The 17,149-nt window shown below is 37.9% G+C and overlaps 1 protein-coding gene across 1 annotated transcript in view; it reads left to right on the plus strand.

Moving 5' to 3' along the window:
- MGAT5B (alpha-1,6-mannosylglycoprotein 6-beta-N-acetylglucosaminyltransferase B) overlaps positions 1-17,149 on the plus strand; it is a 3,749,208-nt gene that overhangs the window by 2,213,278 nt on the left and 1,518,781 nt on the right. The window contains exon 6 of the mRNA XM_044089029.1: positions 11,277-11,444. Within this exon, the coding sequence (XP_043944964.1) occupies positions 11,277-11,444 (168 nt within the window). The remainder of the gene's footprint in view (positions 1-11,276; positions 11,445-17,149) is intronic.

Here is a 17,149-nt window from a genome sequence, read left to right on the forward strand (position 1 = left end):
GGACGGTCACCTGCTCAATGTCAAGCTTCAATCTCTTCATCTAACAGCCTGGCATATTCTGTTTTGAAAGACAGCAGGTCTCAACTTCCTCAACAAGTTTTAAATGTGATTATGGAAGCCAGAAGACCTAGTACAAGGAAAGTGTACAGAAAAATGGAAGAGATTTTTATTTTGGAGTGCAGCAAACAATTTGGAGATTTCTGAGCCTAATTTGAGTGTGGCTCTTCAATATCTTACTGAGTTATTGGACAAAGGTTTGTCTTTCTCTTCCATTAAGATTCATGCTGCAGCAATTTCAGCTCACTATGATTGTGACCCACCATTGTTTTCGCATCCTTTGTTCAAGCAATTTCTTAGAGGGCAAAGAATATAAGACCCCCACGTACAGCTCCTACTCCTGCTTGGGATCTCAATTTTGTGTTGGAGAAACTTACTCTACAAAGTTTTGATCCTATGGCTACTGCTGAATTGAAATATTTGTCATGGAAGACTGCTTTTTGTTGGCCATTACTTCTGCAAGAAGGGTTTCTGAGTTGCAGGCCCTTATGGCGGTAGAGCCTTTTTTTGATTTTTCATAAGGATAGGGTATCTTTACGTACTAATCCTTCCTTTATGCCTAAGGTGGTTTCTAGTGTGGCTTTAAACCAAACTATTCATTTGCCTACTTTTTATGCAGATCCCCAAAATAAAGGGAAAAGATTTTGCACACTTTAGATGTACACAGGCAATTGCGTTATTATTTGAGCAGGACTAAGGATTTTAGGCAGTCTCAGCAGTTGTTTGTTTCTTTTGCTTTGGGTTCAGGGCAAGCCTGTGTCAAAACAAACTATTTCTAGGTGGATTGGGTTTTGCATTGCATTTTGTTATTCCCATCATGGCAAGGAGATTCCAGCTGGAATTAGGCCTCATTCCACTAGGGCTACTGCCACTTCTACAGCATTTCTAAGGGGTGGCCACTAAGGATATTTTGGAGGCAGCTACTTGGAGTTCAGTGCATACTTTCTCTAAGCATTATCACCTTCCTCTCTACTCTAAGTCTAGGGCTGGTTTTGCCACAGCTATTTTGCAAGGCATGTTGTCAGTTCCTGCTTCCTTATGATTTGCCAGCCTCCCTTACCTCTGCTTTGGGATTCTACCCAATAGTTAGGACTGCAGCAATGTGGAATGAAGAACATAGTACAGTTTTGTACCTACCATAAATGTAGATGTTCGAGGATCCACATTGCTGCAGTCCAATTTACCCTCCCTCCTTCCCTCTGTGTTTAAGGGTGGTTGTGTAGGTGAGGTTATATTCTGGTAATTTTGTATATATTGTACATATTTTTGGTGCAGGTATGTTTGGAATTTTTGGTTTTGGCCTTAGCTTTTCAGGGTCTTCTGACATCTGGGGCAAGAAAAGACTGAGGATATGACGTCGGTCATGCGCATTAGTACCCTGACGTACTGACGTCAGTCTAATGCGCCCTGACCGACGTCAGCCATATACTTTGGTATTCGGGCCGACTGGACAGCGGACTACCCAATAGTTAGGACTGCAGCAATGTGGATCCTCGAACATCTACATTTATGGTAGGTACAAAACTGTACTTTGCCCGATGCCCTAGACAAATTGGCTTCCAGGAGTATAAATACCAAATTATGATTAATTAACCCAATCAACAAAAGAATAAATAAAAATATGATATCCTCACATGTATATAGAATATGCACATATATGCGCATATATATATATATATATATATATATATATATATATATAAATATATAATAATATTTTATATATATATATATATATATATATATATATATATATATATATATATATGGATCTACTTTTCTTTGTCAAAATTTCATTATTTCGAAAAAGAAAAGTAGAGGACCACTTACACGAAAATGCACTTAAACGAAAGTGCACTTCCATGAATATGAACTGATAAACACAAAAAGGAAACACAAAAAACAGTGTTTTGCAGAGGGGCAAGCTTCCCTTCACCCCCACACCCCTGCTACTTAAATATACTAACTCCGAGATCGCACTACAGTGGGGAAACAGGTAAATTTCCTTTTCCCCACTGTAGTATGCTATGTTTCCTGTTTTGTTTCTTATCGGTTCATTGAACTGATATTCGCGAAAGTGCACTTTCGTTTAAGTGCAGTTTCACGTTAAGTGGTCCTCTAGTATTCTTTTTCGAAATAATGAAATTTCGACAAAGAAAAGTAGACCCTCTATATATATATATATATATATATATATATATGTATATATATATATATATATATATATATATATATATATATATATATAAAAAATAAATTATATATGTATATACACACACACACACACATATATATATACATATATATATATATATATATATATATATATATATATATATATGGGTTCAGTTCAGAAACTCGAAATACTGAAATCTCAAATTTCAGTATTTCGAGCCCAAGAAGCCGAATCCACCAGCCGAAAAGCTGCATTATGCAGACATCACGGACATCATTTGCATTGTTTCATCATTTACGGTCAGTTATATTCATGAACAACAGTTCAATTATTGAGACATCCTTGACATCAGTTGCATCATTTGCAAGCAGGTTTGATTAAAAATAACAGTTACGTGGGTTGTATATGAATATTTTTTAAATATAGGGAGGCATGTGCAGTGATTGAGTGCATAGATTGTCAGGTTTTGTACACAATATTTATTAAAGACTTGTACAAAATCTAGAACACAGGAAAATAAGATAGAGGGTTAGTTCAGCCCAAAGAAAGGAAGGCGAGGAGGAGAAATGAGGAAAATAAAGGAGATGAGATGGTAGAGAATGATATAGTTGTGATAATACATTAAATTTTAAACATCAGAGTGTCATGGCACAAGTTCTTATATGTGTATCTTATCAGTTTAGTCAGGAGTGGTGTATTTGCACAACCACTTATCTATGAGGCGATGCTTCAGCTGACATTTAAAGTCGTTCAGGTTGCAGACTGGGATGGTGTTCTAGCTGTTAGCAATGCAGTGAGAATATAGTAAGTATCCTGTTGGTAGGTTTAGTTATGGAAAGTAATGATTTGTCAGTTGAACACTTAGTGGAGTAAGGATGAATGATGGAGTGAAGAGATGGCAATTTCTTTAGGCTTGTGCAGTAGTTTGATAGTTGTACTTAATTATGAGTACAACAGAAAATTATTTAGTTTGAGCCAGTTTATACAGAGAGGCATTGATGTGATCTATATTGTTGGTTGGTTGTGAATTTGGCTATTTATTGTAACATTGTTCTAGTTTGGCTGATAGGAGTTAAAACTTGTCAGGATAGGAGGCATGTCATTTGCTTTGTACTTATTGTTGACTGTGGTTTTAGCATTTTCTGTTTTTTGTAACTTATTTTATTGAATTTTACAATGTTTTTTCAGATTGTATAGCTAAAGTTGCTGACTTTGTGTTTTTTACATATGCCAGGATGCCATTGTGCCAGATTCCACCTCCCTCTAATTAAACTTTCTACTTGTGATTTTCCACTTTTTTTTAATATATTGCATTAATTAATAATCACTTGTATAGGACATTTTATAGTTGCCTGGCTATTTTTGTGAAAGGCAGCACCTCTGTTTTGTTACACTAAAAGGTGGGCATTATTAGCTAGAATTCTAGCTGATCTTTATTATTTCGTTTACTTATCTCCTCATTGGCATCTTTCCAAAAACATCAGGAGACTTGTTTGGGAATGTTATGTACTGAGAAGAGTTTTTCTGGCATTTTCAAGCTCAAATTTCATATAAAAATGGGAAAGTACTTGCTTTACTTTGCATTTATTGGGATATTTTATCTTTGTCTATATTTTTTTACTGTTTACTTATCTAAGGTTGTTGACTTTGTGTTTTCAACACAATTGCTGTATTGGATTATACCTCCCTCTAGTTTAATTAATTAAAGTCATTTATATTGTGCATTTTACATTTGCTTGGCTGCATTTTGATATATAGTGCCTCCATTTTGTTACAATGAGTGTTCTCTGTTGTTATTTTAGTAAGTAACTCCAGATAGTGTTCTGTCTGTGCCTTTCTGCTTCTTTTCACAGTTTTCTGTTTCATTTTACATGAATTTCGGTTTCAGCTGGCTTTCTGGTCAGGATGTAAACTTGCAGACAGTAGTGCCTGCTCTATGACAGGGAATATTTCTTGGGGGTGAACATTATTGGCTAGGGAGCTAGCTCCTCTTTTAGTAGTTCTTGTCATACCTCCCAACTCTCCAGATTTTTGCCTCAAAATTTTGGTCTGTTACTCATAAAAAGTTTTGGTTTTCTGGCAAATCTCTGGGATGATCTGAGGATTGAAATTAGTAAATAATGTCATAGAGTTTCAGACTTCATATCCTTAAAATGGATTTTAATACATATCCTGTTAATCTAGCAAGATTTAGCAATATCTAAAATCTGTCCCTATTTTTGGGCCTTTGTACCCCATTATGTCAGGCTTTGTCCAGCTTTTTTGGGCTAAAAAGTTGAGAGGTATATTTCTTGTAACTTTTTCTCCTCAGTTTAACAGTGCTGAGTGGCACACCTCTCAACCCCTTGGCGCAAGAAATCTAGACAAAGTCTGAAATAATGGGGGAACAAATTCCCCAAAATAGGGAAACATTTTAAATACTGGTGTTATAAACTTACAAAGTTGCTAGAATAACAGGATTTGTGTTAGCATGTATTTTCTGAATGATGTGAAGTCTGAAACTCAAATGTGTACCATTATTTAGTGAATTCAATTCTTGGTGACTTACCAGAAAACCACAACTTTTATGAGGAACAAACCAAAAGTATGAGGCAAAAATCTGAACATTCTGCGAAAATCTGGACAGTTAGGAGGTATGCTTAGTGTTACTCAATGCTGAATGCTGTATTCAACAGATGCAGACACTTTCAGTTCCAAATTATCTTAGGTACTGTAATTAACTCCACCTTTTCATTAAGGTTTTGCATCACATTGTTGCATTTCTGCCAATCTCATAGCCATTATAGACAAAATTATTTACTGCATACCTTCCTTTGCTGCTTGAACTAATTTTTATCTTCATTTATCATTTTACCTTGAATCAGAAGTAGGGGCCAAAACACTATTATTTTCCCTTCTTTACATTTAACATCCACCAAACCAGCCTTAGAGCCAAGCTAGACTAGACTTATTTCTGTATACTGTTAACTTAGTGCTCAAACCTAATTAATATGCTGCTATTATTTTTCCTGGGACCAATACTTTAATCTAGCAGCAAAAATACTATTTTATTCTTTTTTCTTTCTTAAAACACCTTGCCCCCTTGGTCTGTCTACCCTCTGTTGTCAGCATTAATAGCACGTTGTACACTTGGACAATGTAAGAATTAGCTGATGCTCACAGGTAGTATCTTTTACTTAACTCATCACTTTTTGAGAGAGGTTTAAGCACCTAGCTAAATTCAAGGCCACACACTCGCTAACAAACATATCCTAACATCACTCATACACCATACTCCACACATACTGATATTAAATTATCATATGCAAAAACTAGGAGGCACAAGGCTCGGTGTAAAATGATAACACAGCTGGGAGTGATTGGGAACAGTACATGCTGAACCCATTACATCAATCAGTCTTCATACACAAATTGAACTATACAATTTATTGATTAGTGACTCCATAGTTAGGCACATGGATTGCACACTCATGAGGGTAAACATAAGCAGTGTGACAGTGTCTCTCAAGGTCCAAGATTGCCAGTGTTTGAAGGCTCCTTGGGATCCTTAATTATCTAGACAAATATGGTTTGGTGTTAGCCCATGTTTGGGTAAATGACCTGATACAGAAAAGATCCTAATATTGAGTGGAATCCTCCCATCTCCAAAAATGATGTCAATTACAAAGAAAAGATGACTGTGTTTAGCAGTTGTCTGCATACATGGTGCCATTCTAGGCAAATCCAGTATGTGTCAGCATGAGATGACATGCCAGCCCAATCAACTTTCTTCCTTAAGGATGATTTGAATCTCTTATTACAAAGCTTCCAGATTCTGGCAAAACCTTTTACTGCCCCAGTTGTGCCCTTTTCAGGCAAAGTCTAGTTGATGGACTTCCAACCCTAAATTGTAAGTCAAATGAACCACTGGGCCATATCAGAGTGGTTCCAGTTAACGCTAGAAGTCTAACAACAAACAGTCTGCCTTTAGGCCCTTATGGATTTAGAGTACATCTATGTATGTGTTGTTACAGAAACATGGTTTAAGTGCCCAAAGAGCACTCCCTCAGTACCTGTTTTTTCTGCGTAATACTCATTTAGACCTGATGGAAACTGTGGCGGTGAATCCATATTTGTCTGACCACATTACCTCTACAGAGACATCCAGAAGTGGTACTTACAGAAATTCAATCATCACTAAATAGGATGAGATATCAGATAGCAGTGTGCTACAGGACCCCCTCTATGTCTCCAGAAAATCATCCAACATTCTTAAACATTTTTGATGAACACATAAGTAGAAATCACTGTTATCCCAGGTGATTTTAAATATTCAGTAATTAACTAATTCCATCCAATGAAGCTCTTCTAAGTTTGTACTCTAACTCCCAGTGGGCATGGCCTGAGCCTTTAAAAAATAAAGTTATTGCCTCACACTTCAAACAAACATTTATATTTCTAGAACTATAAGTGTTACTAGAAAATCGTAAATGGCAAACTGTTCAACACAAAGAAACCTTTACAGTGATTGCATTCATTCATTTGTGGGTCTTAAACTGGATTTTATAAACCACTATAACCATAGTAAATATGAATTATGTAATGTGTAAATAGCTTATAATATCTCAGTAGCCAGTCAAGCATCAGACATATGCTAGCAGCATCTTCCTCACACAGCCGCAAGCTTTCATATGAGACTAAGCAGTTCTATGTCACATGATTGTTGAGGTTTTATTTATTTATTTTTATTTTATTTTACATTTGTTAACCGGGATAGTCCGACTGGATGCATGTCCATTTTCAGCAGAGGCCTGGGGAAAAAAGCTCCAAGGGTAAGCAGATACAGCATTACATATTACAAACAGACTATTTACAGAGATTACATAAGTAAGCAAGTTAAACAAGTTCCACAGGTTACAGTTAATCCTGAGCACAAGTCAGGATTAAATTAAATTACACAGTAAACTGGTTAACAGATTTTTACACATTCTAGAGAGAGTTAGCCAGGCTTGATACATTGACATAGCCAGTTAAGTGACAAATGTTGTTTGAGTCTAGTTTTAAATTGACCCAAGTTGGAAAGTAAGGTAATATCAGCTGGAAGAGAGTTCCAGGATCTACTTACAGAGTTTGCCAGTCTGAATTGGTAGTTTGTTAGAGGATTGAAGCGGTCTAGGATTGTTATAGGGGGTGATAATATTTTTAAGTGCAGGAGTATTGTCCAGATTATAGAGGGTTTTATAGGCCATAATCAGTTGGTTATACTGGATTAGGCTGGGTAGTTCAAGCCACCCAAGCTGATTTAGATTGATGCAATGATGTGTCTTAAAAGGCAGCCCAGTGGCAAACCTGGAAATGTGGTTGTGGCAAATTGAGAGTTTGTTAAGGACAGTCTTGTTTAAATTTGAGAGTAGAGGGGATGCATACAGAAGGGTTGAAAGAAGGTGAGAGCGAGCTATGGCAATTTTAGCTGGAGGGGTTAGGAAGGCTTTTATTCTGTAAAGTGACCCTAGTTTTTATTGATGGTTTTGATAGTTTGGTTAACATGTAGGTCAAATTTTAGATTATTGTCTATGATGACACCTAATAGTTTTGTAGATGGGTCAGGGGAGATTATTGTGCCATCATTTGATTTTATGATAAAGGTGAAAGCGGTAGACCTACGTGTTGGTGAAAATAACAGCATTTTAGTTTTTTGGGGATTTAGGATCAGACGATGTTCAGAAAGCCAGTTTTCTATTGTATTAAAGGTGGTCTGGGTAGCTGACCATAACTCTACTGGAGATGTGGCTGAGTATATCAGAGTAGAGTCATCAGCATATTGGATACAGCTGACTTTTGGGATGACAGTATAAAGGTCGTTAGTGAAGATGGAGAACAGCAAGGGCCCTAGTATAGAGCCTTGTGGTACTCCAAGGGTGGTTATCAAGAGAAATATGAAAAATATTAAAATGCAAATAAATAGTATACAAACAATATTAAATATCTCTTTTATATGCATTAGACAGAGAGCAAATATCAGTACAGGTGTGTTTGCCATTGTGTAAGCTTTAAGATGAAATCTTCTAATACCTTGCATGTAGGAAGGTTTTGGAATTATAAACAAATATGAACAAACAATAATTGACGTCTAGAGTCGTCAGTAGGATGTAAGTACAGAAATGCCTAGAGAAGTCATTAGGCTGTAATGAGTTGGATGACCTATAAGGGCAACATAGAATATACATAAAAATTCTTAGCTTTTATAAAGAAGATTATTAACGAACCCACTAGAAAACAGAAATACTTGTCTTGGCCCAAACAAACTTAACATCTATATGTACCATCCCCAAATTAGTCCCCTCACTGATCAAGACAGATCACAGACTAATAATCTTTGCCATCAGAATATCCAAACTGTCAGAAGCAAATATCATAGAATTTAAGGACCTCAAATGGACAAAACTCCTACAATTGCATGATGAAGTCTCCAAATTAAAATGTGCTGAAATTGTCCATAATCTTGGTTCTAATAAGTGTTATGCAAACAAGCTCACCTTGCACCTGGACAAATGCATTGATGTGACAGTCCCAGCTAGATCCAAGTGAGTGGGGAGGTTTAAAAGCATATCTTTGTAGTCTCCTTGCACCTGGACAAATGCATTGATGTGACAGTCCCAGCTAGATCCAAGTGAGTGGGGAGGTTTTAAAGCATACCTTTGTAGTAGTCCTTGAGCATCAGTAAACTGTATAACAACAGAAAGAAATGTATTAACCTATATCAAACCAAAGAGCTCCAAAATTAAGGAGATTGTCAAACAAGATATATAAGAAACTAAAAAAGGATATTAGAATAAAGGCTTCCCATGAACTTAGAATAATTGTAGAAACCAAAGAAAACTACAAATCCTTCTTTAGTTATGTCTGAAAAATAAGAAATCGTGCTCAGCACTGCTCAAAGCTTATGCATAATTGTAGTACCTGCTCCAATCCAGTGACTGTTGCTAACATGCTAGCAAATACATTTAGTTCTAATGTCACTGACATCTATTCCAAGCCTCCTTATCCCTAATGGAATTAAGCTGTCAACCATCATAAGACAACATGAACTGAAGGTACTCTCCAAAATGATGAATACCTTATCCTTGGGACCAGCCAATATACCTGGTAGCTAATTAATAGCACTGAATAAGCTCTGGTGGACCCACTCCTCAAACTCTTTCACTTGAGCCTAATACCTGGCATTGTTGCACAGGTGTGGTACACAATTATTGTGATGTTACTCCACAAGTGTGGCCCCATCTGTACACCTGGGAATTGCAGATGTGTCAGCCTAATGAATCTTATATGCACGGTCATGGAATGTATATTAACTGACCTAATTAATCAAAAATCTTATCAGAATCAACCTGCAGCATTCAGACATTGGTAAGGGCAGATCTTGTTAAATTAATTTTTGTGAATTTCTTTGAGAGGGTTACTCAAACAGTTGACACACTCTTTGCCATTATAAAAGAAATGGACATCTGGATCAGAATTCATAACTTCACCCCTGGTACAACTAGCCTTGCCCTTTATGAAAGGGAAGCAAGGCCGAAGGGTAGGTACTTGGAAAGGGGATATGGCCCCGCATAGGTAAGTTTTCTTGTAACTTCTATGTTTATATGACTCTTCTCATGTTTCTCATTTCCCTTTCATTTTAAGTTTCTTTATATAGTTAAATAAGAAAATGCACTGTTACTCTAATTTCTTAGGATATCTGACAAACATGTCTAACACTATGGTACATTTTAGTGAACTAATTAGCAGGTTGCAAATAAGGAGAAGCAGCCAAGCTGTGAGACTGCGTAAGGCCAATGTTTGTTAGTATGTAGTCAACAGAGCTATGCAAGGTGCACAGCATCTTCATCGTTTAGCAACAGTACTAATGGGAATCCATGCAAATAGTTTGGTTAGCAGCATAATAAAGCATTCGTCTTCAAGTACCACTTCATGTGAACATCTCTGCTGCATCTTGGGGTAAAATAGAGAGAAAGTTCTTATGTTGCATGAAGGTGACAAAGATGCGTGCTTGTGGGGGAATTGTACTGCAAAATGACCTGATTTTGTGTATTAATGGGGAAATCTGTTCTGTGTTGTCTGTTATATCTGCAAGCCTGGGCCGTTTTTTTTTTTTTTTTTTTTAAGTATTCCAGCTGTTCATTGCTGACTTTATGCTGGTTTATGAAGCATACATACGTTATGACTCTTGACAGCAAAGGAGTGACATTTGTTAGCTGTGAAACCCCATTGTTTATTACATTTGTTGCTGCCTCACTTATGCGTGCCTTGCTAAAAAGCACGTGAAGACATGCTCTCACTGGTTGTTGTACCTTTCAGCTTTTCCCGGTTAGGGATCGCCATACCGGAACTCCGGTCCGCTAATGATTGGCAGTCGATTTTTACGTACTGAGTTGCCAGCCCTAACGTACAACCTTCAACGAAGGTACACATTCATGCATGTCTCCACACAGAAGACGATTTAGCTGAAAATCGAACAGGACAACGTCTTACTGTGGTGATTAATGAAAATTATTATTATGAAAAGCATGGAATTGGGAAGTGTTTTCATGTTATATATCATCAAGATGAGCAGTGGAACAGTAAACGCTAATAAAAAAACTGGGTCGCTGTATTCCAGGATACAAAAAAAAAAAACAGTACAGTTAAGACTAGTGTTTTGTTTAAAATATTTTTAGTCTTGTAGTAAGGTAGTCTGTCATCCTGTTTCATGTAACTGAGCTAGTTAAGCAGGCCTCATAACAAATCACTATCACTTTCAGTGAAATTGTAAACTCTATCAGAATCTCATTGGATATATAATCATGTTCATACAAATATGAGCTAGTAGACTGTCACAGGTTAGAAGATGCAGTTTCAAAATGGCTTAAGTAATAAATGAGTTACTAAGTAGTCTACCTAGGTTATGCAACTGTCAGCTGATGAGATTGGATGAACTTGTACCAGATAGCTGGAATTATTTTTTATGCATTGTCTTGATGTTCCAAACTGTGGTTAATCTCTCTTCCTTTCTGCTTTTTTGCAGTGGATGCGTGCAAGGTGGACCTCAGACCCATGCTATGCATTTTATGGTGTTGATGGTACAGACTGTTCCTTTTTAATCTACCTCAGTGAAATAGAATGGTTCTGTCCTCCTCTGCCTTGGAGAAACCAAACAGTTCCTCCTATTAAGAAGATGCTGCCAAGGATGCAGGTATGTGATATGTATTTTATGGATTTAAGAATGATTGATTGTTTACCTTAGTGGCCTCTGCTTTTCTATATAATTTATGAATAATTTCATATGCCTGTGTTTCTTATGAAACAAAATGCAAGTCTGAGCTTCTGATCTTTTTGATTATGTACATTATGCAGTTTACAGTCATCTCCATGTCACCAAATGGGGGATAAAGGAAAAATATTTAATGTGTGTGCTGCTACTGTTTTTAATTGTTCTAAATCTCTAACTGATTTTTGAGAAGACAAAAATGCTATACCTGCTTTGGATTTAGCAGTTCTTGTATATGGTATGTTTTCCATTTCTGAGGTTGCAGTTCCTCCTTAGTTATCTTTTGGTTTTCCATTAGGGGTAAAACCTTGACTGTGATCCAGATGGCTCAGGACTGATTAATGGCCATGACAGGGGCAGGTGGAAATGAGAGGCCGATGCTGGTTGACCTATCTTGTGGGCGGGGGAGAAAGCAGTTCACCCCACTGTATGATCTGGTCATAGTAGAGGCAGGAGAGTAAGCATGTATCCGTAGGGTTGAGGAGCCTGTACCCTATCAGGCTGTGCAATCTACTACAGTCATATTAAGGATGTATTAAGCATTTGCATGCCTTAGGACAATGAAATATGAGACTGGTGATGTCAGACTACCATAGCAACAAGCATCATAGACCAGGAGAAGAAAATAAGTCACACACTGGTCTCCTCATCACTCACCTGTCTCTCCCAAGCCATGATTTGTTGAAGAAGGAAGCTCACCATGAAGATGAAACCCCAGTGGAGACTAGGGACCCTCCTCAGAAAGGCAAGTGGGTCACAATCATAGGTTCTTAGGTAGGTTCTAGGCTATTGGCCCTATGGCCTATATAAGCCTAGCCAAAGGTACCCTGGCTTTCGCCACCCAAGAAAATTATTTTCCTGTGCCACTGTCGAGCAGAGCCACAGAAGTGATCCCCGGGGTGAATTTCCTATCTCCCATCCAATCATCAAGATTTTTCTTGAAGAGTGCTAATGAGGAGCTTTGTTTGATATATATAGGTAGTTTGTTCCAGAGCGTGGGAAGTCTCTGGGACAGGAATCTATCCCTCCAGCATGTTCTGTTTATTGTGGTGACAAGGTTTAGGTCCCTAGAGTGTGTAGCTCGTAGAGATTGGGATTTCTTTAAGTGGAGCATATCTAAAAGCTCTGGGTTTGACATAGCTTTGTATATTAGGCAGAGATCGCCTCTGAGTAGGCGATATGCAACGGAGTAAAGCTGCAGTTATTTGAGACTGTCTGCATAGGGCACCTGTTTGAGGCCAGTAATCCTCTTTGTGAGGTATTTATGCAGCCTTTCCAGTAGTTGTAGATGTCTTGTTAGGTACATACCAAAAGGGGCATTGTACTCTATAATGGGTATAATGAGTGACGAGTAGAGGGGAACAATGATCTCTTTTTTCCTGGATGAGAAACCTTTTGTGATGAGGTGTGCCACATAGAAGGATTTCCTGACTACTGTGGCGATGTGATTATCAAAGGAGAGACTACTGTCCACCTGTGTCCCAAGGTCTCATCACACTTTCGGTGTTAAGTAGACTACCACCTATGTGGTAGTTCATGGGTACTGAGTTTTTACCAAAAGGAATGACAATGCACTTTTTGGCATTGAGCTTGAGGCCATGGCTTTGGCACCAGGCATCTGTCTCAGCAAGGCCCTTTTGTAGGATGTCCACATCTTTTGGAGTTTTGATTATGGCTCCTAGTTTGCAGTCATCTGCGAACTTCGTTAATAAAGACCTTCTGTGTTGGCCTGTACTTCAGAGAAGTAGATACCAAACAGGAGAGGACCCAGGACTGAACCCTGTGGTACTCCACTTGTCACTGGTCTGAAGCTGGACTTGGAGTCTGCTACTTTCACAGTGTGGGCTCTGTCCATGAGCCAGTTGGCAACCCATCTTGTGACATAGGGATTTATACCTAGTTTAGTGAGTTTATCTATAATTCCAGAGTGGGGGATGGTGTCAAAAGCCTTGGCAAGATCTAGATAGGCTGTGTGAACCACCTTACCCTCATCTACAGCTTTTGTGACTGCTTCAAAGAAGTCTATCAAGTTTAGGAGACATGATCTGCCTTTTACAAACCCGCAGTCAGCCTTTTACCAACCCACAATCAGCCTGGAGATGGAGATGGATGAAGTGGTGATGGAATAACTCAGGACAGCTAATGGTGAGCAGGTGCAAGGAGATATGAGACAAAAGTGTACCAGCCAGTTAACACACATTTTCCAAAAAAAAAAAAAAAAACTGTAAATACAGGAAGACAAATATAAATGTACCTTTGTTGATGGTTGTGTTTAGTAAAATAAGACGTTTCAGTATGCTGTACTCCGTACTGTTTTACCATATCCAGCACATTAATGCTTTTATAAGATTCATGTAGAATGTCTACCTCTCTCTACTGTGAAACTGCTCGTGTTACACAAGAAACTAAAAAGCAGCAGAGTCTGTAACGACTTCCATTCTGGCAGACAGAGTCTGGTAAGGCACTACACATGCTTCAGTTATGTCTTTGGGAATACTGTTTTTCCTGTGCTGGCACACTTGGATTTTCTGATAGTAAACTATTTAACTGGATGGGGAACAGAAAATACACCCCTGGGATTTTACCTATGTCACTGCTGGACAGTGGCATAGTGTGCTGACTTGTTGGAACATGGGCTAATTTCTCGGCTTGGCTTGTAAGGGCCTCAGGGCCAATAGCCTAGTAACTTCCTATGTTCTATGAATATTTCTTCTAGAATTATTTGTTCTTCGTTTTATTTAATCACCTGAACTGCTATTACTATGTGCATTGCCTTATACCATTGTATTCCCTTTGCCATGGTCTTACATTCTGCTCCCCATGACAAGGGCAGCCTGTATTATGTCAGTCTGTTAGGTATTGGATCAAGTTTATCAAATGGCAGTTGACTGAATGTAGCTTTTGAATAGTTAAAAAACTACATTTGAGCAAGAGGAAGCACTGTATTGTTAATACAAGATGGTGATAAAAGGTTGCAGCTCCCTGCATAAGAAATGGCTGTTTGCCCATATACAAAATGACAACAAAAAGGAGTCTAGTAGAAGGACAGCAAAGGTAGTGAGGGCAGTAATGGTAAAAGTTGAATGGGAGTTGTGAGATGAATCATGGAGGAGAACAAGGGCTTTTTAGGTTAATGTCCAGAAGGGAGGGACAGACCTTGTCAGACTGAGCAAATGCCAGATTGAGATCACAGGAGACTAGAAAGTAAATTACTCACGCAGGAGATCAAGGTTCAAGTCTTGTGACCAATTAACTGGTAAACTTGTCCTTAGACGTGAACTACCAGGATTTCAGCAAGCCCTATACGTTTATTTCATAGATATGGCTGATAGGAAAACTGAGGAGGTTAGGAGCTAGGACGAAAACTGAAGGAATGCAATAATGTAGGGCTGAATGGTAGAACATACATGATTTTGGTGAAAAAGGAAATGTCAGGAATAAGAAAATTTTCTTGTGGTATACCACAGGGGTCCATTACTGTTCAATGTCCATCTCTGAAGCATCTGAAGGAGTAGAGAATAACCGCTACTACAATAATGACACAAAGATGGGGAGGATGGAGATTAGGGCTTAAGCAAGAATTTGGAAAATCTGATTAAGTAGACAAAAAGGCTAACAGTTGAAGTTTAGTGCAGATGAATACAAAGCACTGCAGTTGAATCACAACATCCTTGGTGTGAAACATCGACTGGGGAGTGTAAAAGATCACTAAATAACAAGAAAAACTTCTGGGGCTGTTGATCATACCTGCTTTGGACCACTAAGAGCAAAGTAAGGAGGCATTGTCTGTGATAATGAGAATGCTGGGGTGTATTCTTAATGTATAGATGCCAGAAACAAAGAGGTAGTACTTCTTTTCTATATTAACCTGGTGGGACAACACCTGAATGCTCTATACATTTCTGAATTCTGTAAAAGGAAAGAGACATCAAGCAGTTGAAAGGAATCAAGAGGAAAGCTACCAGTAAGGCAGATTTGCTGGAGGGGGGAGGGGTATGATACTAGAAGAGCTTAAGATGATCTTCATTTTAGAGACCTGCAAAGAAAAAAATATAACTCAGTAATAGTGCACAAGACCATGTAAGAGAGAATGAAAAACGGAGGTGAAAGGATGCTGCATAGACAGCAGACTGTAGGAGATAACAATTTTCTGAAAATGAAAAAGCTCCTCTTCACAGAGAGGGTAGAAGACTTGTGAAATAGACTACCCAGAGTGGATGATAGAGAGGGGAGCCCTACGTAGGTGTTAATGACGTCATGGGAAAGGTGCAGAAACGTTTTTGGGGAAAAGGAGAGAATGTAGAGCATTAAATGCACTTAAGGGGTAGTATCCTTCTGTTGTCAAGCAATTGTATACAATTTTGATCAAAACTGCATTTGAATAACTGTCTTTTATCCATTTCATGAAACTCAGACTGTCCATTGTAATGTTTTCTTCAGGGTGTGTGGGTATGTGTATGGGTGTGCGTGTGTGATAGGGGGAAGGAGTAAACTGCTGCCTTATGAGATGTGTACCATTAGTGTATACTGACAGAGTCATCTCAGCTGGAAGGTTTGTCCACATTGTTTTCTTTATCACTAAAACTTAGAAAGAAAAGTCTAACATTTGCTTTGTGTGATTTATTTTTGTTAATCTGATACACCATCTAGAGGTGATGTGGTAATATTAGAATCTGCCATATTATCTCAAGTGAATATTAGAGTAGTTGGATCAGCCAAACCACAGTCTTTTGAGTGCATGTGGGAATAGTTGGATCATCTGTATTCTCTCAGTTGTAAGTCATAATAGTTGGAAAAGTACTTTACCCACATGACATTACCTTGTTCTTATGTAATATTATGCATCTGCAAATATTACGTTATAAGAATAGTGAATAGTAACTCTAAGAATGCCATAACCCTCAACACAGCTCCCAGAAGGCACAAGTCCTGGCATGTTTTTACATGTATTCATTCATTTATTAGAATTTGTTAATTGGATGGATAGATTAGGCCAAGGAGCATTTTCTGTCATTGTCTAAGGTCATTAAGCTTAAATTAAAATACAAATAATTAATAGTGATAATAAAAAAAAAGTTTTTTTTTTTTTTTTTTTTTTTTTTTACAAGTAGTACATCATTAAAGATATTCAGCTACAATGTGGCAAAGTGGGTGACGTCCATGGATGCAAGACATTAGGCTAGATCAGTTGGTAATGCAGTACAGACATTCCAAAATGAATACAAATATTGTTTTTGTGGGCAGGGCTGAAGCACTTGAGTGCTTTGAGTGTATCATAAGCTGTAGCAAGCTGCTTGCGTGTGTAGATGTAATAAGTGATTCACTTCATTTTTCAAAGAGAAGGGACTTTTTTTCTAACCAGCTTTGCACTCAAAGAGCTTCCCACCCTTGTATTTTATAGTTAGATCAATTTCAAGCAGATTACTATTCTTTGTTATTATATCATTATCAGAACCTACAAAGGATAAGATTTTTAAGACCCACATTAAATTACCATTCTGTGCATGATAGTAAAGAAGAGTACACATTAAGCTTCATATCTCACAGTTTTGACTTGCCAAATAAATTTAGGGAACCAAAATATCAGGTGTCCACCCCATTACTCCAATATGTGTCTTTTCAGACTTGCA

Source organism: Protopterus annectens, chromosome 12.part0 (genome assembly GCF_019279795.1).
Source record: "Protopterus annectens isolate FY-2018-M chromosome 12.part0, PAN1.0, whole genome shotgun sequence".
Classification (NCBI taxonomy): Eukaryota; Metazoa; Chordata; order Ceratodontiformes; family Protopteridae; genus Protopterus; species Protopterus annectens.